This window comes from Microcebus murinus, chromosome 1 (genome assembly GCF_040939455.1).
Source record: "Microcebus murinus isolate Inina chromosome 1, M.murinus_Inina_mat1.0, whole genome shotgun sequence".
Taxonomy (NCBI): domain Eukaryota; kingdom Metazoa; phylum Chordata; class Mammalia; order Primates; family Cheirogaleidae; genus Microcebus; species Microcebus murinus.
This window is the reverse complement of record NC_134104.1, coordinates 129,115,218-129,142,105: the sequence shown is the minus strand read 5'-3', so window position 1 is coordinate 129,142,105 and position 26,888 is coordinate 129,115,218. Positions and strand designations below refer to the sequence as shown.

General features: G+C 38.4%; 1 protein-coding gene across 2 annotated transcripts in view; it reads left to right on the top strand.

The window, feature by feature from the left end:
* The window catches only part of EFHB (EF-hand domain family member B), a 61,709-nt gene extending 52,208 nt beyond the window's left edge, over window positions 1–9,501 (top strand). For both annotated transcript variants that reach the window (XM_012783281.3, XM_076005632.1), the window contains exons 11-13: window positions 2,225–2,437; window positions 4,463–4,644; window positions 8,920–9,501. In XM_012783281.3, coding sequence (XP_012638735.2) covers window positions 2,225–2,437; window positions 4,463–4,644; window positions 8,920–9,093 — 569 coding nt within the window. In that variant the 3' untranslated portion in view covers window positions 9,094–9,501. The remainder of the gene's footprint in view (window positions 1–2,224; window positions 2,438–4,462; window positions 4,645–8,919) is intronic.
* The last annotated feature ends 17,387 nt before the right edge of the window (window positions 9,502–26,888 follow it).

Genomic DNA, 26,888 nt, shown 5'->3' with positions numbered 1-26,888 from the left:
CCGAGGCAGGCGGATTGCTTGAGGTCAGGAGTTCGAAACCAGCCTGAGCAAGAGCGAGACCCCCCTCTCTACTATAAATAGAAAGAAATTAATTGGCCAACTAATATATATATAAAATTAGCTGGGCATGGTGGCGCATGCCTGTAGTCCCAGCTACTCGGGAGGCTGAGGCAGAAGGATCGCTTGAGCCCAGGAGTTTGAGGTTGCTGTGAGGTAGGCTGACGCCACAGCACTCATTCTAGCCTGGGCAACAAAGTGAGACTCTGTCTCAAAAAACAAAAAAGAAAAAAAGAAGTAGTGGGGGAAAGCAGGAGCATATTTTAAAACCAGATAGTTCTTCAAATTGTTCCTTGTTTCTGGATCCTGACTTCCTCCGTCCTTTTCAGTGGAGTTCTTGAGGATTTTTTATCTTCTAAGATTTTAGGATAGAAACTGCAAGTTAGTGGCCAGTAGGTCTAGAAGGGGACCTGGAATGCTTTGCCAGTTTGCCAGGAACAGAGTCTCGCTTTGTTGCCCAGGCTAGAGTGAGTGCCATGGCGTCAGCCTAGCTCACAGCAACCTCTATCTCCTGGACTCAAGCAGTCCTTCTGCCTCAGCCTCCCGAGTAGCTGGGACTACAGGCATGCGCCACCATGCCCGGCTAATTTTTTCCATATATATTAGTTGACCAATTAATTTCTTTCTATTTATAGTAGAGACGGGGTCTCGCTCTTGCTCAGGCTGGTTTCGAACTCGTGACCTGGAGCAATCTGCCCGCCTCGGCCTCCCAGTGTGCTAGGATTACAGGGGTGAGCCACAGCGCTAGCCTGCCAGGAACTTTCTTTCTTTCTTTCTTTCTTTTTTTTTTTTTTGAGACAGAGTCTCGCTTTCTTGCCTAGGCTAGAGTGAGTGCCGTGGTGTCAGCCTAGCTCACAGCAACCTCAAACTCCTGGGCTCAAGCGATCCTCCTGCCTCAGCCTCCCAAGTAGCTGGGACTACAGGCACAAGCCACCATGCCCGGCTGATTTATATATATATATATATATTAGTTGGCCAATTAATTTCTTTCTATTTTTATGGTAGAGTCGGGGTCTCGCTCAGGCTGGTTTTGAACTCCTGACCTTGAGCAATCTGCCCGCCTCGGCCTCCCAGAGTGCTAGGATTACAGGCGTGAGCCACCGCGCCCGGCCAGGAACTTTCTTTCTTTCTTTTCTTTTTTTTTTCCCTGTCAGGAACTCTCTTATATCAAATTCTATCCTACTGTTGACTTTGGAGGAAAGAGGGTAAATACTCTTTCAGTTTTCTGAGAAACGGTTTTTTAAACTTTGTCCAGATTTCTACTTTGGCGAGGGGGTGGGATTAGAGGATCTGGAAGTCTGGGCTTGAGCACTTTCATGGCAACGATTGGCAGGAGTTGAGAGAGGAAGGGGCTGGGTACTTCAGAGAGGCATGTCTTTTCTGGGCTGGCACAGTTCCCACCCTTGTCTCAAACTGGCCTGCCACCTTCCTTTGTAACCCTGGCTTGGGCTTCCCCAGAACCTTTGGCGATCTTCTGAAGAGCGAAACGCCACAGCACCCTCTAGTGGTATCTGTGGCGTAACCAGATCTTTGAAAAAGCTATGCCAGGAATTTACTACTAAATTTCAGAACTGACTCAGCAAAGCAAATCTACAAAAAAAGGACAGAGTCTCACAGTTTCATTTACGACCTCAGGGTTTTCTTTTATACATTGGCTTTTAGGGCCTCGTTATATAATCAGTTCTTGAGCTCTCAGTGGGTTCTCATCACCTCTCTGGATGTTGCAATACATGCTCCCCCCTCATACCTCATCAAGTATGTGTGGAATTTTCATCCGCCAAACTTTTCCTATCTCTCCTCAGGGCAGTGCTAGAATCAACTCTTTAGTTCAAGTTAAATATGAAAATAAGCTCTAATTTAAAATAAAAGGAAAGGAAAAAAAATGGTTTCTATGTTTGTATTTGGTCTCTCAACTTTGAAAGCTTTATTCTGAAGTGAGTGGAGTGGCAAAAAAGAAACATCAGGCCGTGTTCAGATGTCCTGGTGTTTAACATGGGTCTGAACTTGCCATTCCACAGTTGGGTGTTGGCATCCTTGGAGGGTTTGCACCAGCTCAGTTTCCACTAGCAAGAAGAGACTAAAGGGGAGAAATCATCTCGTTGCAGAGCGGCAAGCACCGAGTAGTAATGTCTTCCTGTACTTTTTTTCTTTCCCTTCTTTTTTAAAGGTAGAAAACCTGATTGTACAAACCCTGCTGAGGCTAATGTTGAAGAATCTGAGCCAACTCTCCTGATAAAACCTGAAGATATTGTCTTAAAAGAACCAGGGAGCTCAGATAAGACTCTGCGGACACTTCTGAGACCAAGTGATAAAGTTTCTGATGAGTATAAGACAAGTTCTTCTGAGATCAATGCAGTTGTGGGAGCCAGTGCCTCTATTTGTGAGTATGCCACATTATTTATTGAGTTTTAAAAGGATCAGCAAACCTAGAAGTTTGAAGTGTCCTTGGTCTGCCTTTGCATTGTCCCCTGCCTCTCTCTATTAGATGGTAAGTTTCTCCAGAGCCTTGTACCTTTCATATAATTGTGTATTCTAAGCACCTGGGGTTGGAGGTTACACACAAATGTCGGTTGAACTGAACCATTGGTAATGATGACCCAAGTAAAACGATCCTTTATATATGTTAATGAAATGGAAACCATTATAAATCAGAGCATTGAATGTTATACATTGTAGTAATTCAGACTTCACCAAATACTAGGAGACTTTTAAGCCATGTGATTCCTTAGCTCCACACATATTTTCTTTCAAATATTTAAAGACCTTTTACAAAACATTATTTCTCTACATCTTCATTCCCCATATATTAGTTTGCTAGGGCTGCTGTAATAAAGTGCCACCAACTGGGTGTTGGAACAGCATTTTATTGTCTCATGGTTCTGGAGGCTTGAAGTCTGGGATCAAGTTGTCAGTAGGGTTTGTCCTCCTACAGATTGTGAAGGAGAATCTGCCCATGCTTTTCCCCTAGATTCTGATGATCTGCTGACAGTCTTTGGCACTACTTGGCTTCTGCTGTATCACCCTGATCTTGGCCTTTTAAATTAACTAATTAATTGTTTTTGGAGACAGAGTCTCACTCTGTCACTCAGGCTAAAGCTCAGTGCACGTTAGCTTACTGGAGCCTTGAACTCCTGGGCTCAAGGGATGCTCCTGCCTCAGCCTCCTAAGTAGCTAGGACTACAGGCATGCATCATCACACCTGGCTATTTTTTTTATTTTCATTTTTATGGGGATGGGGTTACCAGCTATATCACCCTGGCTGGTGTTGAACTCCTCGCCTCAAATGAGCCTCCTGCCTCGGCCTCCAAAGTGCTGGGATTATAAGCATGAGAGACCATAACCAGCCTGATCTCTGCCTTTATTTTCGCATGGCATGCATGTATGCATGTCTGTGTCCAAATTTCTCCTTTTTTATAAGACTCTAGCCATATTAGATAGAGGCCCACCATACTCCAGTATACCATCAATGTAATTAATTACATCTGAAATGGCCTCATTTTCCAAAAAAGGTCACACTCTGAGGTACTGAGGTTTAGCACTTCAACATATGAGTTTTGAGAGAATACAATGCAACCCATAACATCCATATGTCAATATTAGCATGATAAATATTAGTTATTTAGAAAGACTATTTTATGTTGGTCAAGAGCACTTCCTTGGACTAAGGACATGATTAAGGATTTACATATTTTTCTCAACTGGATTTTATAAACGTGCTATACAGTGTAGTGGAATGAAATCTTTCTACTCCCCTTAGCTGTGCAATAGAAATATAATTGAAATCGCTTGTGCATTTAAGAATTTTCTAGTACATTAAAAAGGTCACATTAAAAAAGAAACAGGGGAAATTACATTTAATAGTATATATCTGGCCGGGCGCCGTGGCTCATGCCTGTAATCCTAGCACTTGGGAGGCTGAGACGGGTGGATTGCTCGAGGTCAGGAGTCCAAAACCAGCCTGAGCAAGAGCGAGACCCCATCTCTGCTATAAATAGAAAGAAATTAATTCTCCAACTAATATATATATATAGAAAAAAAATTAGCCAGGCATGGTGGAGCATACCTGTAGTCCTTGGCAGTAGGATCGCTTGAGCCCAGGAGTTTGAGGTTGCTGTGAGCTAGGCTGATGCCACGGCACTCACTCTAGCCTGGGCAACAAAGCGAGACTCAAAAAAAAAAAAAAAAATAGCATATATCCAAAATATTCTCATTTAAATAACCAATATACAAATTATTAAATATTTCACTTTTTTGGTATTAAAGTCTTTGAATTTTACATTTAGATTACATTGCAATTCAATCTCTCCACATTACAAGTGCTCAGTAGCTGCATGGGGCAGGTGGTTACTGTATTATACAGCTTAGTTTTAGAATGTTTGTTTTCCTTCATCATCCACTTTCCTAGGTTACCCCACCTGTGGTGTTCCAACCATTCGATCTGATATTCCTGTCCCCCGAATTCGTCGCGTCAGTGATAGAACTAACTATGGTGAAGAGGGCAATGCTTATTCATTACTATATCCTACCATCTTTGCCCAGAAAGGAGTGTTCGAAAGAGACTTCTTCAAGACCAGATCAAAAAAAGAGGTACAGCATATTATTTCAAAAAACCTTGTGTAAACATACAAAGATGGAAATGTTTATTACGCATCAATGACTGCTATGACTTTTTTCAAAACTTGAGCTTTTTTTTTATATTACAGTGTCTATAGAATCCCCAAATATAGGATTCTTGATTAACAATGTTTAACTTGGTTGTGACATTCTTATACAATTCTTAAAGTAGAATTTACTCTGTGACAGGAAGAATTTCATTCATGTTATATATTCACTATGGCCCATGTATTGAAAAATATTCTTCTAAAACATTCAATACTATTCTCAGTTGAGAAATGAAACAAGGATTAATCCCTTCCTTCCTTGTGTAAGTATCCTTATGGTCTTGGGCCTCCAGAACAAAAGAATTAGCATGAAGAGGATCACTCTGCCATGCTTCTTGTCTGCTGCTCTCATATGTCTCAGATTATCTGTGACAAGCATTGATTTATTCTGTCCTTTTGCTACACCATATGTGAGTATATATATATATATATATATATATATATATATATTTTTTTTTTTTTTTTTTTTTGACTAAGAAAGCATGGTCCCCACATCCTAGATGATCCTATTCCTAGGTGGGCTATAGAGTAGGTGTAACCAGCTAGGTCAGAATAGCCACTGGGTGCTGAGGGCCAAGGACCAATAGCTGTGTTCGGTCAGACCAGCCTGTCTATATCGGTGCTAAGCAAAACAGGGTGTAATTCAGGAGCACCTGCTTCCTCAGAAACTTCATAGCCAGAGTTAGAAATGGTAGGAATAGACCTATGATGCCCTCTGGCACTTCAAATAAAGGGTTGATGGCTTGAAAACTTACTAAATACTAAGTGAATTAATGGCAGATTCATTTCAACAATTTATTTCCACTGAGGCAGGGGAGAAAGGAAGGAGAAACTCAGAGGATTATGCCTGCTTACTGGCCCTAAAGGAGAAACCCAGTACCCTTCCCAGAGGTCAGAGAAGAGATACCCCCAGACTGTGTTTTCTCTTCCTTCCATCACTCTAAAGGGCCTATGAAATAGGAGGACTGCAAGGTTGCAAAAAGAAGCAAAAGTCTCCTGCTTGTTTCACATGCCTAAAAATTCTTTTAATTAGGAAGTCATCCTTTTTCTTACAACTCTAGATAAAAAGTAAGAACTCAAATTCCTGGTTGGAGTAATAATGTTAACAGTACTGATAGAATGCTGATCTAGTGGAGGAATGCCTCCAGAGGAAGAGGAAAGGAAGCAGGGAAGAAGGTCTGGGATGCTCAAGACTAAATGAGGCCACTTCCTGAGTTTACTCTGCAGGGGCTTTAAAATTTTTGTTTGTTTGTTTGTTTGTTTGTTTATTTATTTATTTATTTATTTATTTATTTATTTATTTATTTATTTATTTCAGGAATATTACGGGGATACACGTTTTGGTTACATAATTTGCTTTTGTACAGTTTGAGTCAGAGTTATAGGTGTGCCCTTCACACAGATAGTGTGTCTTGTACCTGTTAGGTGTGAATTTACGCATACCCTCCTTCCCCCTCCTCTTGCTTGATTTCCATTGAGTTTTGAGTTTTGCTTCTAATATGTGCACATGAGTGTTGACCAATTAGTTCTAATTTAGTATTGAGTACATGTGGTGTTTGTTTTTACAGTCTTGTGATAATTCACTTAGAAGAATGGTCTCCAGTTCCATCCAGGTTGTTACAAAAGAAACTAGATCACCTTTTCTTGTGGCTGAGTGGTACTCCATGGTATACATATACCACATTTTATTAATCTACACATATATTGGAGGGCACTAGAGTTGTTTACACATTTTTGCAATTGTGAATTTTGCTGCTGTAAACATTTGAGTGCAAGTGTCTTTTTGATAAAATGTCTTTTTTCCCTTTGGGTAAATATGTAGTAGTGGGATTGCTGGACCAAATGGTAGGTTTACTTTTAGTTCTTGGAGGTATTTCCAAACTGTTTTCCATAGAGGTTGTACTAGTTTGCAGTCCCACCAACAGTGTATAAGAGTTCCCTTCTCTCTGCATTCACACTAGCATCTGTTGTTTTGGGACTTTTAGATAACAACCATTCTCACTGAAGTTAGGTGATATCTCATTGTGGTTTTGATTTGCATTTCCCTGATGATTGAGCATTTTCTTCATGTGTTTCTTGGCCACTAGTGTATCTTGAAAAGTTTCTGTTCATGTCTTTTGCCCACTTTTTAATGGAGTTGCTTGATTTTTTCTTGCTAATTTGCTTGAGTACTTTGTAGATTCTTGTTATAAGCCCTTTATTGGATGTATAGCATGCAAATATTTTCTTCCATTCTGTAGGCTATTTGCTCTACTGATTGTGCTCTTGGCTGTGCAGAAGCTTTTTAATTGATCAGGTCCCATTTATTTAATTTTGTTCTTGCTGTGATTGCTTTTGGGGTCTTCTTAATAAATTCTTTGCCTAGACCAATATTTAGAAGAGTTTTTCCAACATTTTCTTCCAGAATTCTTATAGCTTCATGCCTTAGGTTTAGGTCTATTATTCAGGGTAAATTAATTTTTCTGAGTAATGAGAGATATGGATCCTGTTTCAGTCTTCTACATGTGGCTATCCAATTTTCCTAGCACTATTTGTCAAATAGGGATTCTTTTCTCCAGTGTATGTTTTTGTCTGCTTTTCAACAATCAGATGGCAATATGAGGATGGTTTCATATATGGGTTCTCTTTTCTGATCCATAGACCTATGTCTTTGTTTTTGTGCCAGTGCGATACTGTTTTGGTTACTATAGCCTTGTAGTATAGCCTGAAGTCTGGTAAATAGATGCCTCCTGATTCGTTCTTATTCTGTAAGGTTGCATTGGCTATTCTGCAGGGGCTTTTTTTACCCACTATTGGGGTATTGAGGTGTTTTTGCCTTATAGCTGCAGTTGCTAGCAACTCTGCTCTTCTGAGTTTCAGAATTTGATTTGTATTTGAACAATATTTGATTTGTATTGGAACAGTGTTTGATTATACTGCTAATTTCCCACAAGGGCACATCATTTCTAAGATATCTTTTAATTTTTGTTGAGATTCTGTTTAATAAATGCATTCTGCAACTATTCTATTTCTTTGGCTTTCCTATTCACTGTCTAACCATTCATGTCCCTCTTTTTTTTTTGCTGTTTCCCTGTATGCTTCATAGAAAAGGCTGCTACTTTTAAATTCAGTTTCTTTCTTCTTTTAAATTTAGTTTCTTTTTAAAATTTTATTTTCACATCTTTTATTCCCTCTACTCATTCTATCTTTTCTTCACATTACTAGTGCTTACTTTCCTTTGTTATGTATTTTTTTCTGAGACATAAGAAGCATGTTTCCCTCCCCCTTCATCTATTTTAATAATTATCACTGCAGAGAGATTATTGGTAGTCAAAGTTTCTTAGTTTTCAGTGCGCTCAGCTTTAGTGTACTCCCTCAATAGATAGGCTATCTCTCTAGCATTTGCACATCCATGACCATAGTTAAAGTTTACAGCAGGCCCATTAGATTAATTTTATAAATGCTCCTATTTTTTTTTTTTTTGAGGCAGAGTCTCACTTTGTTACCCAGGCTAGAATGAGTGCCATGGCGTCAGCCTAGCTCACAGCAACCTCAAACTCCTGGGCTCGAGCAATCCTGCTGCCTCAGCCTCCCGAGTAGCTGGGACTACAGGCATGTGCCACCATGCCCAGCTAATTTTTTCTATATATATTAGTTGGCCAATTAATTTCTTTCTGTTTATAGTAGAGACGAGGTCTCGCTCTTGCTCAGGCTGGTTTCGAACTCCTGACCTTGAGCAATCCACCCGCCTCGGCCTCCCAGAGTGCTAGGATTACAGGCGTGAGCCACCGCGCCCGGCTAAATGCTCCTATTTTAAAGAAAAGAAAATTAATATTCAAGCGGCTTATGTGGCACACACAAGATCATAATGACAATAAATGACCAAGATGGAACTCAAATCTAACAAATCTTCTATCTTTAATTTTTACTCTTTTTACTTGAATGTTGCTGCTGGTTTTTAAAATGATCAGATAGAATTGAAAGCAATTTTATATATTTGCTAGTACAGTTAAATATTCTCATATGAGAGTATTCATGATTTCCTGAGCTGAAAGTACTAAAATTTTAATATTTTCCCATTATATTAATACATACACAAGCACACACATATACACATATTTTTGGGGATAAATATACATAGACTTAGATGTTGTAAAAATATTTTTAAATACAAATTTTAAAACATATAAATCTTGGTCTGACTTAAAATGCTTTTTTCTAGATTGCAGAGATATTATGTAACATTGGTGTCAAGCTTTCTGATGAAGAGTTTGAACATGTATGGAATCTTGCATCAAAAAAACATCACAGAGGAGAAGTTTGTGTTGAGAGCATCAGAAATGTTCTAGATGAGCTACAGCATGCAGATCGGATCAAGTGTGAAACACCTATGTGATATTTTTGGAGTTCATTCATTTAAACAAAAGAATTATTAAAACTGTGTTTATATAAAATATTCAATCCATTCTGCTTTTGGATATTATTTTAGATTGAATTCAGCAATCACGGTGGTAGGACTCATGTCTGTATGTATTGCTAATAAATTAGATTTGGGATTTTAAAATTTATTTTATTGTTTTCTGTAAAGCACTCAAAGACTTGAGAAGTGCTTGAAGAGTTAAACTTCAGTCTCACTAAAGGCATAGTTCAGAATGATATTAGAAGATTGGCAGGTCTAAGAAGAATTCCATGCATTTTAGTCGGTTGTCTGAAATTCTTTTTTTATTTTATTTTTGAGATGTTGCCCAGGCTGATCTCAAACTACTGGCCTCTAGTGATCTTCTTCCCTCAGCCTCCCAAAGTGCTAGGATTACAGATGTGAGCCAATACGCCTGGCCATGAAATTCAAAGTCTGGTTTGTTATGCCAAGTTCATAAAACTTTGTCTTCGACATTTTGTTATTTACTTTCTTTGTTGGTTAAGCCAAGTTGAACTACAATTTCTATCACAGGTGATCAAAAATGTAGCAATACCCAAGTATTAAAAGGATTCATATTTATATAGTGGGCTGAAAGTTGGATCAGAAAAAATGGATCCTGACTTATTTCTTCCTTTTTCATTAAAATGTTACTTATCTTTTTTTTTCCTATATCCCAAGTCATCACACACACACACACACACACACACACACACACACAAATTACTTATCTTTTAAAAATTAATTATATAGGCCAGACGAGGTGGCTTATGCTTATAATTCCAGGACTTGGGAAGCCAAGGCAGGAGAATCATTTGAGCCCAGGAGTTTGAGACCAGCCTGGGCAATATATTAAGATCCTCTCTCTAAAAAATAAATAAGTAAATAGGAAAAATTAGCTGACTGTGGTGGCATGTCCTGTAGTCCCAGCTACTTGGGAGGCTGAGGCAGAAGGATTGCTTGAGCCCAGGAGTTCAAGGCTGCCGTGCACTATGATTGTGTAACTACACTCTAGCCTGGGTGACAGAACAAGACCCTATCTCTTAAAAAAGAAAAAAAAATTATATAAAAGAACAAATGAGGAATACAGCTAGTGGAGCTCTTTCCATATAATAAAAACAACAACAATAACATAAGGATTGGGGAATAAGCACTCCCTTTCAAATGTTCTCCAAATCAGTGTTCTGTTAACGCTCTTGGCTTAAGTTATTAGCCTGTGGTCAAGCAGGCATATTTATGGCCATTGTCCTTGAGGGAGATGAGCCATCTTTTAGAATGGTCCTGACCCATTTTTAAAAATCTACTCCCCCAGTACCAACTTAGGCTCCTTTGTGTATCCTCTTTATAGTAGTTGGTGGACTGTTTAGATTTTGTCCCTGGTAGGCTATAAAATGAGTCAGAATTATACATTTTTAACTTCAAAGTAACTCTGTTTACAAATTGGAAAGTTAACTTTTTATTCTTTCATTCCCGCTTACACTCAATCACGTTGTCTAACATAGTGTACAAGAAATTCTATTAATACGATGAGAATAAATAATAGCATTAAGATACTCCAGTATTCTACTGTAGCTGGTCTATAAAAAGAAAATGAAAAAAAAACCACAAAAATTAAAATAATATATTAAAAAAAGATACTCCAGTAATAAAATGCCAATGTACACAGGTTCTAAATTTGAATAGACTTTCTAGTATCAAATTTACAGGGAGAAATTAATGTCCAGATGTTAAATGTCTTTGCCAGTTAAAATCTGAAGATGAAATTCAAAGGAATTCAAGACAGAAATCAAATTCTAATGTTTAGTGAGTTAAAACATACAAAGACGTTCTCTCTTCCTTTTCTGTTTTTGCATGGTTTCCATCAAGGCGTTCTGAGGTATGATTTCTTTACCCCTGCATCCTGGGCTACCTCTCATTGGGAAGACCACTGTTCCATCCTGGCTCTCAAAGTCATATTCCCTTAACTCTAAGCCTCTGATGTACCTCAATTTTAGAAGGTCAAAGATGTAACAAGATACACAAGATTTCACAACACCCAGCACATTTAGGAAATAAGCCAATCCTCAGCTCTGAGAACAGTAATTCCAGTGGAAATTGTTTCTGGAACCCAGTATGTATATGTCACCAAAGCAATAGAAGAGACCCCATGGAATCTGAGTGAAGCAAGGAGGTGGTGAAAATCTTGATTTGAACCTCACTGATCAGTATGTGTGAGTTAGCTAGAATTCATGACCTATGGACTTTAATCTGGGAGAAATAAGATTATTATTGGCACTATGCATTTACTATATCCAGACTAAAAATCCACTTTACGTATACTGTCTCCTCTTTTTTTTTATATTTTATTTTGAGACAGAGTCTCGCTCTGTCACCTGGGCTAGAGTGCAGTGGCGTCATCATAGCTCACTGCAACCTCAAACTTCTGGGCTCATGATCCTCCTGCCTTAGCCTCCTGAGGTGTACGTCGCTACTACACCCAGTTAATTGTTATATTTTTAGTAGAGATGGGTCTTGCTCTTGCTCAAGCTGGTCTTGAATTCCTGATCACAAGCAATCCTTCCACCTTGGCCTCCCAGAATGCTAGGATTACAGGCGTGAGCCACCGTGCCTGGCCTGTCTCCTCTTTTTGGAGAGTGGCATTTGAGATGTTATTTCCTACTTGCAATGTTTAGAAATTTGTGACAGCAGTTTTTTATTGTGAAGTGTCTGTCTTTCTTACCCAGCATATTCAACACCTCTTAACTTCCATTTCCCTTTAAGTCTCTAGGGACTGACTAGAGTGCAGGTGCTACCTAGCAGCCTATTGTCAATGTTCTCTTATACCCTTCAATCATGTGCCCGGGGCCTGTTTCCATTGCTTCTTGCTTTGGAATTGCTTAGGATTTAGAAATCTACCTCCTGGGAGTTTCCTTTCTCCTGTGAATTAAACCAGCTGGAATTAAAATGAGATACCAGATGGGGATGATCCTTGAGCCACCTGAATCCAAGTTAAGCTGATTGATGTTTTGCTCCCTGCCCTGAATACAAGATGGCTTTGGGACAATGGACCTAATGGTGCCTGTCTAGGCAAACCCTGTTTAAAAGTTTGAACCTCACTACTGTGTAGCATAAGGGTATCTGAATTGATTTACCATTTGAAAGTTTAACTTCCTAATGTCTAGAAGTTTATGTACATGGAAAGCCTCTCTTGTCTAGAATCAGATTTTTGCATCAGCTGCTTCTTACCTGGTCTTGGCTACCTGCTATTAGCTGGGGCCACTTCGACCCACAGAGTACACCGAGTGTTCCAACTGGAATTTACAGTTAAGTTGCAGCAGGCAGCACCCGGAGGCCCCTTCTGCTTGTTATAGGCCTGCTGGCTGGTGTTGGCTGCCAGATGTCTGGCTGAGAACTTCACCAAGGCCCTCTTGGGATTTTATAAAGGTTGTCTTTCCTAATGTCTGAGCAATTGGAAACTTTCCAGTTTACCTTTAGTTAAGGCCAGCATCTCTTCTGTTTACTTGATGTCATTTGCATACACAGTCCTGTCACTGAAGAAACAGCCTTTAACTTGGGAACCCAGCTAGTGTGAGCTGCAGTCATCCCTGACCAGGGAGCAGCAAAAAGCCAGTGGTCTGACTGTGAAACCAGCCGCATCACACCACACAGACTACTGAAATAAAACAGTTGTATAGCTGAACATGGTGCTCAGGTTGCTGTAAAGTAAAATGATTCCAGGAATTATCTTTTTATGTAGAATGTCAATATCCTGTGCTTTACATTTCTTACCTTTGGCTGTATTAATAAAGAACTGTAATTTCAACCAAGTTTCATGCTTCAATGATATCTAAATTACCATGTGGTTTTTCCTATTTGTGACGACACCTCTTTCCCAAATTGTGTTGCATCAGATATTGCTGCTTTCTTGGTTTCCATTTGGAAGAATCATAGTTCCTAGCATGACACAGTCTTCCAGCCCTTGTACTTTACTTAGTTTAACTGCAAAGTGTTATAGTTTTCGTTCACCAATCAGACCCCTCCTGAGGAGCAAACTGGGGGCATTAGATATGAATAATAAATCTGTCATTCACTGGATTTATGACCTTGGAAAAGCATCTAACCTCACAAAGCTGTGGCCTTTTTATTTACAAACTGGAGATGACAATGGCTGCCTTATCGACTTCTAAATTTATTTTCATGGTTATGGATATAATGGATATGTAAGCACCTACCACAGTTTAGCTCAATAAATATTACTCAAAAGGCCTAGTGCAAGTCTTAGCTCACTTCATCCACTTGTAAGTACATGCCACTGTGTTCTTCATCTATTATTACCATCATTATATTGAACACCTTTTCGTTTTTCCTTCGTCCCCATGATTTTTATTTTCCTTAGCTGGATGTCCCTTGTTGACTTTGGTAGATGTGACAGTTCCCATTGGCTTACTGCTATCATGGCATTTCTATCACTTGCTCTAGGCTTTACACACAGCTCCATATTCTATTTTTTTTTTTTTTTTTTTTTTGAGACAGAGTCTCGCTTTGTCGCCCAGGCTAGAGTGAGTGCCGTGGCGTCAGCCTAGCTCACAGCAACCTCAAACTCCTGGCTCAAGCAATCCTCCTGCCTCAGCCTCCCAAGTAGCTGGGACTACAGGCATGCACCACCATGCCCGGCTAATTTTTTGTATATATTAGTTGGCCAATTAATTTCTTTCTATTTATAGTAGAGATGGGGTCTCACTCTTGCTCAGGCTGGTTTCGAACTCCTGACCTCGAGCAATCCGCCTGCCTCGGCCTCCCAGAGAGCTAGGATTACAGGCGTGAGCCACCGCGCCCTGCCTCCATATTCTATTTTTAAACATGCACACTGTCTGCTGGGATTTTTATTGTGATTGCATTGAATCTAAAGATCAATTGGGGGAGTTGACATATTTTATAATGTTTTGACTTCGAAACAATAAATATGGTACATCCACACATTTATTTAGCTTTTTTGTATCTTAGCAATGCTTTTTAGTTTTCATGTTGAGGTATTGTACATCTTGCATTAGATTTATTCTTAGGTATTTGTTATTTTTATATATTGTGATAAATAGTATCTATTTAAATAGGGTTATTGAGGTATCATCTACATATAGTAAAATGTACTCTTTTTAGCGTGCAATTCTATGCATGTAGACAAATGCATGTAGATTGTGTAACCACTATCACAAACAAAATATAGAACTGTTCCATCACTCTTCAAAATTCTCTTGTGCCCTTTTGTAGTAAACATCTCTTCTTGCCCATTCCAGCCCCTCATAACCACTGATCTGTTTTCTGTCCCTATAGTTTTATCTTTTCAAAAATATCATACAAATCAATTCATGAAGTGTGTAGCCTTTTGAGACTGGCTTCTTTCACTTAGTAGAATGCTTTTGAAATCTATCCATCCCATTGCATAGGTTAGTAGTACATTCTTTTTATTGCTTAGTAGTATTCCACTGTATAGATATACTATAATTTATCTGTTTACTAGCTAAAGGAATTTGGATTGTTTCCAGTTTTACAAAATTCTGAATAAAGCTGCTATAAATTCTCATGTATAGGTTTTGTGTGAACATAAGTTTTATTTTCTCTTGAGAAAATACTTATGGGTAGGATTGCTGGGCGTTATGGTAAGTGTATGTTAACTTTATGAGAACCTGAAAGACTGTTTTCCAAAATGATATAATCACTTTGCATTTTCACCAGCAATTCCTGAATATTCCAGTGCACCCTTGCCAGTATGTGATTTTTCTTTTTTGGCAATGTTTATCCGTTTAATCATGTCAAGGTTGCTATCTACGAAATTTTATTGGCCTTTGTAGCATGTGATATTGTCACATATTGTCAATTAAAAAATGTTTTTAGCAATTCTAATAGGTATGCAATACTAGCATATTGTGGTTTTAATTTGCATTTCTGTTTTTTTTTTAGCAAAAATATCAACATTTTCATTTTTTAATTTTTCTCAAACAGATACTTTTGATCGCCTAAAGGCTGGCCCCTCCACTGAGGCCTACAGCTCTTTACTTTGTTATGATGGACCCAAGGTTTCACTTCTGACAATTTTAACAAGATGTGAGTTGTTAGAGGCACTTCATAGGGTCCCTTCCACTTCTCTGCTTCTCTAAACAGAACCAAATTCTCAATTGAGAATCAGCACCTCCCAATCCCAAAGAGGACAAACTGAGAACCAAATTCTCTCAGACAAAAGAACCAACATTTCCCAATCCTGCCTGGTCCCCTGAGAACTGTAAATGAGCTCGATCCAAACCATGTTCCCTAGTTCCACTCAACCTCAAAACAAACCCAACAGGAAGGTGTGAAAACCCCCATATGGGTGGAAACAGGGGCTAGTTGTCCCAGGGAACTTTACTTACAAATGGCCATGGCTGTCATGACACTTTCCAATCTGTTTTCGTCTCCTCAACTCAGTTCAGGTTGCAGGGAGCTGTGTCTACTTCAGGGAGACAGAGACGGGTGTTCCCTGGAGCTTAAACAGGCTCCAGCAGGTACTGGGGCCGTCCTTTTCTCTCTTGCCTCAAAAATAAGTTGCTCCTACCCATGAGGACCCACAGGTTTGACTGTCCTCCAGCACTTGTGGGGTGCCATTCCATCGGGACACCAATGGAGCCCACCCAAGGATGCCAAATTCTGTTACCAAAAGTTCAGCACTTGTCCCCAAGGCCACATCAGAAGAACAAGGACAAGTGGTTTGAGGAAAAGGAAAGAGGAGTTTACTAATTTGCCAGCCAATGAGGAGGTTGACTGACTCCTATCTCAAAGTATCAACATCCTCTTAATTTGCATATCGTAATGACAAATGATGTTCAGCGTCTTTTCATGGGCTTATTGGCCATGCATATGACTTCCTTGATGAAGTTTCTGTTCCATTATTTTGCCTCTTTTTCTTTATTGGCTTGTTTGTTTTCCTATTATTGAATTTTGAGAATTCCAATTTATATATTCTGGATATATGTTCTTTGTTAGATATGTGTTTTGCAGATATTTTCTCCTATCTTTAGCTTGTCTTTTTATTTTCTTAACAGTGTCTTTCAAAGAACAGAAATTTTAAATTTTGATGAAGCCAAATTTATCAATATTTTCATTTATGGATTATGCTTTTGTGTCTTCTCTATGAAAGACTAACCTAATTATTATTATTTTTTAATTAAAGAAATTTTTTTTTAGAGATCAATCTCACTATATTGCCCAGGCAATATAAAAACTCAAACTTCTGACCTCAAGTGATCTTCCTGCTTTGGACTCTCAAAGTGCTGGCATAACAGGTGTGAGCTACCATACTTAATGAATTAGCCTAATTAAAATTCTCAAAGATTTTCTATGGATATTGAATTGTTTCAGCATTATTGTTTTTGAAAAAACTATTCTTACATTGAATTAATTGCCTTTGCATGTAGGCCATACAATTGGCTATATTTATGTGGGTCCATTTGTAGACTTTACATTTCTAACAATTGATATGTTTATTCTTTTATCAATATCATGCTGTCTTCTCCCTTATCTGAGATCTATGTAAGAGAGAGAGAGAGAGAATACCACACTGTCTTCATTATTATAGCTTTACTATAGTTTTAGAATAAATCTTGGAATTAGTACAAATCCTCTAACTTTGTTCTTTATTTATAATTCTTTTGTTTGTTCTAGTTACTTTGACTTTGTTTTTTCAATTTTAGAACCAGCTTATTTATTTCCATGAAAATCTTGCTTAGTTTTAGTTGGGATTGTGCCAAATGTATAGATCAATTAGGGGAGAACTGATCTCATCTGATTCTAGAGTAAGCTTAGCTCTAACCCCAGTTTCAAGCCACTAGTTCCTTGTTTGTGCTTCCTTCCATTGCACCTGTTCAATTTCTGGGATTTCTGTAATCTGTCACCGCATTTCCATTCACTGGCATTCTCTTTGCTTGGCAGTGCTTCACCTATCTCTCGGGTCATTTTTTCTACTTCTAATCCCTTCTCCTATTCCATCCTATATAATTTTGCCACTACTATATCTTAAAACTTTCAATAGTTTCCTTATTTTGTAGAAAATAAAATGTACATTCTTAGCCTAGCATTTTAAGACCTTACATATTCTTCCTCTAACATTTCTTTTTGAGCACAATTCATCCCACTCTATCATTTATTAAACTTTGTTTCGAGAAAAACTGAACTACATGGCGTTCCTGTGACTGCTACCCACCATGCTCACATCCTTTTCCCTGGAAATCCTTCCATGCTCCCTACCCCACCTTCTACATATCTAAATTCTACATGTTCCTTAAGGAGTATTTCAAAATCTAATTTTGTAACATTTTCCAGAATTATTCTCTAGCTAAAAAATAACGTGCCTTTCCTGTTAACTTGCTTAGTTCTCACTGTACCTTTGTGAGACAATGATTACTTTGTATTTCATCTGATAATTAGCGATATTCTTGCCTCTTCTATTTAATTTGTAGTATAATTTTTCTGAGGAAATAATCCAAATTTGATAAATCTCTCGATTCATATTACCTGGCATTTAGTAGTTTCTCAATAAATCTTTGGGGGAACTAATGAAAAAAAATATACCAGCTAAGCAGTGACAATAATAGAGTATTGGAAGAATCAAAGAGTATTGGAAGAATAAAGATTGAACCATCTACGTCAAGTCCTGACTAAGTCAGCTATCACTTGTGTAAAACTTAGATGAAAAAGTTAAATACCCCATTTTTTTCATTTGTACATTGGGAATCTAGGGTTAGTTCTGCACTCAATATTTTTAGGGTCATTCATTCAACAGACATTTATGGAGCACTTAGCCAAGAGAAGATGTTTTAAGAAGGAGAAACAAATCAGCTCTCAATGCTATTTGGAGATGAAGATGAAACCTGAGAATTGACCATGACATCTAACAATCTGGTTGTCACTGGCAGTTTTGACAAGTGCTCTTCTGATGGCAGTGGTGGGGTTGCAGTTTCATGAAAATTGGTCCATAAAAGATTAGGAGGTAAGTAGTGAAGAAAGTGACTATGGAAAACTCTTTAATAGAGTTTGTTATTAATACAAAAGGGGACAGAAATAAAGCTTTTAAAAACATGAGAGCTAGTATAGCACATTTGGTGTTGATGGGAATTATACAGTTGAGGAGAATAAAGTTATGATAGAAGAGTATGAAGAAATAATTGCAGGTGTAAAGTTCTTGGGTTGAGAAAGGAGTTAGGATGTAGTGTAGAAGTAGAAAGGTTTCCCTGGGATGTCCATCCATTGGATAGGAGGACAACAGGAAGGCAAGTTGTGGATGTGGAAAGAGCCATCAGCTGAGAGTGAGGAGGTGGGAGCGTGTGTTAAGGGCTGGAGGAAAGATGAGAAAGGAGAAATGATATACCCAGCATGGTGGCTCACGCCTGTAATCCTAACATTCTGGGAGGCCAAGGCGGGAGGATCATCTGATCTCAGGAGTTTGAGACCAGTGTGAGCAAGAGCGAGTCCCTGTCTCTACTAAAAATAGAAAGAAATTAATTGGCCAACTAAAAATATATAGAAAAAATTAGCCGGGCATGGTGGTGCATGCCTGTAGTCCCAGCTACTGGGGAGGCTGAGGCAGGAGGATCGCTTGAGCCCAGGAGTTTGAGGTTGCTGTGAGCTAGGCTGATGCCATGGCCCTCTAGCCTGGGCAACAGAGTGAGACTCTGCCTCAAAAAAAAAAAAAAAAAAGGAGAAATGATTTCAAGAGTAGGGTAGTGAGTCACCTAGAAAACATACTAGGATTGCCAGCTCTCTTGAATTTTGTGATTATAAACTTAAAATGAGACTGATCACTTTGTGTTTTTCTTCAGTCAGTTTTCTTCATATATAACTGATAGACTTTGGATCTGGAATAAATGGGGATTTGGATTTGGCTTGGGGCGGAATTTCACCTGCTGAGTAAGATGGTGGGAGGGAGGGACAAAAAAATTGAGTTTATTCAGAGATATAATTCTAGTGATGTGCAATGGAAGCCAAGATGGGTAAGGAGAAAGTTCAGAAATGAGATGGTACTGAAAAAATGGCAGGGCCAGTGGATTGGGGTAATGACATGGGTCAAAACATTGTGGAGAATGAACTAGAAAAAATAGGAGTTGGTGTCCAGAGAGTAGAATGCTAGCAAGTGAAATTCTAGAAGTGGGAGAGTTGTTGGTAGTCACAAAGTTTAGGATGTAACAAGGGGCCTCAATGATTGAAGTCAGTGAAAAACAGAATCATTGAAGGACAAGAGTTGAAGAAGTGAGAAGTCTGGTGTTAAATAGATGAATCACCTACATGGACACTGATATCACCAAAAAGATGACAAAGAAGGTATCAGAAAAAGCAAGTGACTCAGGTTATATATGCCTTTGAAATAATGATGAAAGATACACACACTATCATTTTAGAAAAATGTATACACACATATACTTTTTTTTTTTTGAGACAGAGTCTCACTCTGTTGCCAGGGCTAGAGTGCCATGGTGTCAGCCTAGCGCACAGCAACCTCAAACTCCTGGGCTCAAGCAATCCTTCTGCCTCAACCTCCCCAGTAGCTGGGACTACAGGCATGCACCACCATACTCGGCTAATTTTTTTTTTTTTTCTTTTTTTTTTTTAAATTTTTTTTTTTTTTTCTTTTTTTTTGAGACAGTGTCTCGCTTTGTTGCCCAGGCTAGAGTGAGTGCCGTGGCGTCAGCCTAGCTCACAGCAACCTCAATCTCCTGGGCTCCAGTGATCCTTCTGCCTCAGCCTCCCGGGTAGCTGGGACTACAGGCATGCGCCACCATGCCCGGCTAATTTTTTTATATATATATCAGTTGGCCAATTAATTTCTTTCTATTTATAGTAGAGACGGGGTCTCGCTCTTGCTCAGGCTGGTTTTGAACTCCTGACCTTGAGCAATCCGCCCGCCTCGGCCTCCCAAGAGCTAGGATTACAGGCGTGAGCCACAGCGCCCGGCCTAATTTTTTTCTATATATTTTTAGTTGGCCAATTAATTTCTTTCTATTTTTAGAAGAGACCGGGTCTTGCTCTTGCTCAGGCTGGTCTTGAACTCCTGAGCTCAGATAATCCTCCCACCTCCGCCTCCCAGAGTGCTAGGATTATAGGCGTGAGCCACTGCACCTGGCCCCACACATATTCTTTTGACCATGTAATAGTATCCTCTCCCCCACAGATAGATCTCTAGACCAGGTGAACATTAAAGTAGCTTCTAACTCCAAACTTTAAAATTTATTCTCGGATAGGTTTACAATCTTCCTCTATCTCTCATCCATCCATCCATCCATCCATCCATCCATCCATCCATCCATCCATCCATCCATCCATCCATCCACGTGACTGATCATTGTTTATCTGTGCTTTGGTTAAATATCCTTTTTGAGAAAATCCTGTTTGAACAGGAGTGGCGAAGAAACGTGTTTCCCCATTTTCAACGGTAGGGGGCACCCTAGCATTTCCAAACTTAGCGATGAGCCTTAGCCCACTGTGCAGAATAGCTTGGGCAAAAAGAGGATGTTAAGCTAGAGAAAGGAGACTGTTGAACGCCTTAATTTGCAAAATCCAGGATGATTCATGCAGTTTCTTCTTTTATTATTTAGTGGCAGTGATTAGGCTGAAAAGGAACATTTTAAATAGTAATAGTAAGCTAGAGGGGAGATTTGTTTACATCATAAAGTGTCATCTCTTAGTTAAAGAAGTAAAGCAGTGTGAAATATTCAGGTGAGATATCAACAAATATCCAAATATGTCATAGTGTTCTCACCTAAATCATGTTTCTATAGTGTTCAGGACAGTCTTGTTAATAGTGAAATACACTGAACCCATAAAAACTTTAAAAAGGCACTGCTTCCTAGCTCAGGCAAATAAACTTAATAATTTTGTTCACAACATAGCTAACAAACCGAGGAAATTGTTGAAAATATTAATATTACGCTGGCCAATAAAGGATAATTTTATTTTATGTAATAACCACTTATAAAAACTCATCGTGGCTCGACGTGAAGAGCTGGGCTAGCTGGAGGTTAACACCCCAATCATAAACCAACAATGAGGATAGACTTGAAGGGCATTTCTTCTATTATAAAACATTTACAGTGATAACCTTGTAAAAAATAATGGGATGTATTTAAAGCTCATTTATTTCCCAGCTAAGTGGCAATTTCCCATCACTCAAAATGTTAATACATCCTCCTGAAACCCTAGGGATAATCCAATTCATGTGTATTCATTAAAAAAACCTGGTTAAAATAAGCAGGTGATTCTGTTTTAATAATATCTGTCCTGCTAGCAATAAGACAGTCTCAGTTGCAAATAAATATTATCAACAAACAGATTTTCTTTAAAGCACACAGGGTCTCATATCATTCCCAAATTAGCCAATTAGCACGATACTACTGGAAGAGCTAATTAAAAAGTGCGTTTAGACTAAGAAATGTTTCCTGAGAGTAATCTGGCGCTTATAGCTCTTATTCCACCTGTAATTACTCTGCCTGATTTTTCACTCTGTAGATACGGGTGAACATACCTTCACCTGGGCAGAGGAAAAGACTTTTTCATTCTCTTGGAAAGAACTCATGTATATTCATACCTTGAACTGATCAATATACATTTATCTTTAAAAAAAACTACTCCCCATACCTAGTCTCTTTATCATTAGAGGGTATTTAACTAGTAATTTAGATTAAGATTAAGAATGCTGTCTTTATCCAGAGATCCAGCCTATAGTTTGTCTTGTAAGAAATAGTTTTATGATTAGAATCTTTGGTTAGGGGCAGATTCATCAACTCTATTGCGGTAAATATGTTTATCTGAATGCTGGAGGTTTATAGACAGAAAAATTTTGCTGGGAGAAGGTGTGTTGGGGAGGACGAAAGAGGAATAGGCAATTTATATTTGATATCTTCTAAGTTAGCATCTTTTAAATTTTACTGTGCATGTAAATCACTTGTAGATCTTGTTAAAATGCAGATACTGATTTAGTAGATCTGGGGTAGGGCCTGAGATTCTGAATTTCCTTTTTTTTATTGTTATGTTTTTCCATCCTAATTTGTCCTTATGATATTATGAATTTCTAAAGCTTCCAGGTTATATGATACTGCTAATTAGGGATCTCACTTGAAGGCTTTAAACTTCTGAGACTATGCTTTATGCAGATGAGCTCACAATAATTCATGGTCCTAATTTACATAGATCTTTTACTATTTACACCCTTGCTGTTTGCACGTGCATTCTCTCTCTCTTTTGGTGGTATCCACTTTCTTTTAATAAATTTAGAACAGTTTTAGGTTTATAGAAAAATTGTAAAGATAGTCCCTCACACCTAGTTTCCCCTGTTATTAACTTTTTATATTAGTAAGGTGCATTGGTTGCAATTAATGAATGAATATTGATATATTATTATTAATTAAAGTCCATACTTTATTCAAATTTTCTTCATTTTTACCTGATGTCATTTTTTTTGTCCCAAGATTCCATCTGGAATACCACATTACATTTAGTTGTTGTGTCTCCTTAGTTTCCTCTGGGCTATGACAGTTTCTCACAACTTATTAGGCAACTAAAGGTAACTGTTATAGCCAAGGATCAAAACACTCAAAGTAGATCTAAAACAGATTCCCAAGAAAGAGTTTCAATGATGTTCATTTATTCATTCATTCATCCAATTAATGAAATACTTAATGAATGTCCATTATGTGCTGGTCAATAAAAGATTATAAAGGGCCCAGGAAAAAAAGCTACAAATGGCAAGAAAATGTGTACAATTCCTATTTGAGACTTCACTTTAGAATTGGCTGTTTATTTCTTTCAGAAGATTTAAAATGGTCTCAACTGTGAAGGAAATGACTTCTGACTAATCAATACTGACAGACAAATTTTCCGGCATTTAAATAGAGCTAGAAGCTGTGTTTTAGGGCTACGTCCTTCTAGGGTATATCACAATTACCTACAGTTGGGAACAGATAAATTATTTCAAGATTTAAATGAAATATATTTTCATTGCAAGGAGAAACCAGTCATCATTTTCTGCTTTGAAATCCAGCCCTGCACTGGAGGCATCTGATTACCTGCATTCAAATTTTACATTCAACATGACCTTGGGGCCAATTATCAATGATCTCACACTATGGTTTCCCCGTTTATTAAAAAGGATAGTAGTAGTAACATATGCAGTAAACCCTAAACAAATATTAACTATTATTATTAGCCTAGATGATTTCTGGATCAGCAACTCTGCTTTAGGAAATCCATTTGCTACTTTTTTGTTACTTGACAGAAAATAATGCTCATTCTTTACTTCCTAAGAGGCAATGAACATTGAGTCAGGTCCTTCTTTCTTAATTAACTAACAGCATTAACTAACTTTATCCTTTCATTTTATTCCATGTTTTTGAAAATTAAAAATTTGAGAAAATCTAATATGTATTAAATGATTTTTATACACACAAGTCTTACTTTATTATTATGTGGTATCTGAAGAAGTTGGTGAAACACCTGAATATGCTTAGTTGTATAATAAAGCAGAGAAATAGGGAGAAAGAAGCTGGGTTTTCCTTTCCTTTTTGGAAGAATACACAAGTGGGAATATACAAAAGAGAAAAATCTGCTTTCAGAAGACTCAGGTTTGAGGAGTAGCAAACAGCAAGTTCTAGCCAAGCTGGGAAACTTGGGAACTTCTAGTCTACAGCAAATAGAAAGCAAGAATGTGGAAATTACAGCCCCAGTCTGGGGTTTGATTTTGCCACAGCTTTGCTAAGCTTTTACCTCTTGATCTGATGAATTCATAGCCACATGTTTGGGCATCTGAGGAAGCTAGCTATGGTATATATTATTTAGAAAGCTCTGGGGCAACTTGTGCATTCTAATTATATCTCTAACTCTGTAGAGAAGCAGCGATGATTCTAATAACAGAACAAATAGCATAAGGTAGCTCAAAGCAAGTCCTGAGCTAGAAAAATATTGAGAAGCCTTTATGATCATATTCCTCTTCAACTATGGAATATTAAAAATTGGCACAGGTAGGATGTCTGTAGTAGGACCTAGTAGCTCCAAATTTGGGACTTCTACTTTGACATATAGATGATTGATGAAGGCACACACACACACACACACACACACACACACACACACCATTGCACTGACGACTTAATTCTCTCCATACAACTCTTTTCAATTCCATTCGTAGAAGCACTAATAAAAGCCCAGCTCTCAGCTGAGAGTACAGCTAGGGGGACTATCTGACAGGGTTCTTCTGTGAGGTACCCTATGGACATTCCTATAGCAATTTTGTGAAGTTCTGTCCGTAGGAGAATTAGTGGGCTTTATTGCCTTGTGGGTGAGATTTGCTGAACCTGTGGACATGCATCACCCTCCTTCTCTGGAGATGCAGTACCAAAGGCATTGTGAGATATGGGCCATTTTCAGTTGTCAGTTGTTACGAAGTGGGCTGTGGATTGCAAGAGGAGGTGGTATAGATACCACATATAACCTAACCTATGCAAACTTAAAACCATAAAAGGCAGATTGGATTTCAGGGAAAGGACTATTTCTCCTTCTCTCCCTTCCCTTCCTCCCCTCCCTTATTTTCCACACATTTACGCTGGCCCTCCTCTGTTTCTGGCACTGCACTCAAGGCTGGATATATAGCGGTAAGATGCTCTAGTGCGGAAGTTGCATGCTAAAACAAGTAATTCCAGTAAAGTGTGATTTCCACTGTGACGGGAGGTAAAGGGGAGCTTCTCCTTCATGTGACTAGAGCATTTGTGATTTCCACTGTGACGACATTTTCCACATCACCTTGGAAGCTTTAGTCTTTCTCACTGGATTATGCTTCCCTAGAGGGATCTCATTTACTTCCGTGTCCCCAGCAGATAGCCCAATGCCTGTCACACAGGAAGAATAACTGTTTTTATTTCTACTAAGAATTTATTGAATGAATGAATGCTCCATAAATATTTTTGAACAGATATCCTATTCATCTCTTTATATTATAATACTAAGCATATGGCTAGTATACAATAAATGTTAGTCTGCAAAATGAATGCATAGCCATTGTATTGGAGCCAAACATAGCCTCCCTTTCTCAGGTTCTGATTCTTCATTCATAAGGTGAATGCAATAACGCTTGTCCTGCCTCCTAAGCAGATTGGTTGCCAGCTTCCAATAGCGTGATGTAGATGAAGTGCTTTGTAGAGCGCTCTGCACACCTGACGAGTCAGCACCTGCTTGCAACAGAGAGAAGGACCTTTAGTACAAACAAGGGACCTGGCATTGCTTTTCTTTGTGAAGCTCCTGGAAGGTGGAGTGCTTTTGATCTAAATACTTGGCAACCTCCTTGCTAATTTTTCTACTGTTATAAATCCTTTCTCATCCTTCTTCCCCAAATTTCAAAATAAACACTGTCATTCTTTTGTTTTTTTCTCAACTTTTAATTTTGAAAAATATCAAACCTATAGAAAAATCGAGAAAACATTTATAATAAACTTACACCTTTTAATCTAGATCATCAGTTAACTTTTTGCCATATTTGTATGCTCTCTCCTTTCTGCCCGTTTTCCTGCTTGTCTGAATGTCTGTCAGTCTGTCTGTCTCTCTTTCTATGTCTATGTATATATGCAAGTAAGTTTCACATAGCATAACACTTCACCCCTAAATACTTCAGCATCACATTGCTATGTAACCACAACACAATTATCACACACAAGAAAAGTAATTTTGATATTATTCCCTAATATAAAGTTGATATTCAAATTTCTCCAATAATAGCAAAACAGAATTTATGGCTATTTTTATATTTAAATCAAGGATTGAAGTGCATTTAGTTGTTGTGTTCCTTAATCTTGCCCCCCTCTTTTTTTTTTTTTTAACATTTTCAGAGTCCAGGCCAGTGTCCCTGAATTTGGATTCATCTGTTTATATATATATAATCCTGAATATAATCTTCAGGATTATATTCATGTTAAACATTTTGGCAAGAGTGATTCATACATCCTTTAAATTTTATAAACTTTCTTTTTGTTTTTGAGACAGAGTCTCATTTTGTTGCCCAGAGTGAGTGCAGTGGCGTCAGCCTAGCTCACAGCAACTTCAAACTCCTGAGCTCAAACAATCCACCAGCCTCAGCCTCCCAGAGTGTTAGAATTACAGACGTGAGCCACCGTGCCTGGCCTATAAACTTTCTTAAAAGGTTTTATTCCTTTGGTTACATCTACTAGAACTAAACAAATGCCTACCCTATGACCCATTCATTCCCATCCTATATAACTGAGAGAAATTAGTACATATGACTACAAAATGATGTACACAAGAATGGTCATAGAAGCTTTGTTTGAAATTGTTAAAAACTTGAAACTAAGGCTGGGCGTGGTGGCTCACGCCTGTAATCCTAGCACTCTGGGAGGCCGAGGTGGGCGGATTGCTCGAGGTCAGGAGTTCGTAACCAGCCTGAGCAAGAGCGAGACCCCATCTCTAGTATAAATAGAAAGAAATTAATTGGCCAACTAATATATATATACAAAAAAAGAAAAAATTAGCCGGGCATGGTGGCGCATGCCTGTAATCCCAGCTACTTGGGAGGCTGAGGCAGCAGGATTGCTTGAGCCCAGGAGATTGAGGTTGCTGTGAGCTAGGCTGACGCCATGGCACTCACTCTAGCCAGGGCAACAAAGCGAGACTCTGTCTCCAAAAAAAAAAACAAAAACAAAACTTGAAACAATCTAAATGTCTGTCGATAGGAGAATAGATGAAGCATACCATATTCATATAGTGTAATTCTATATACC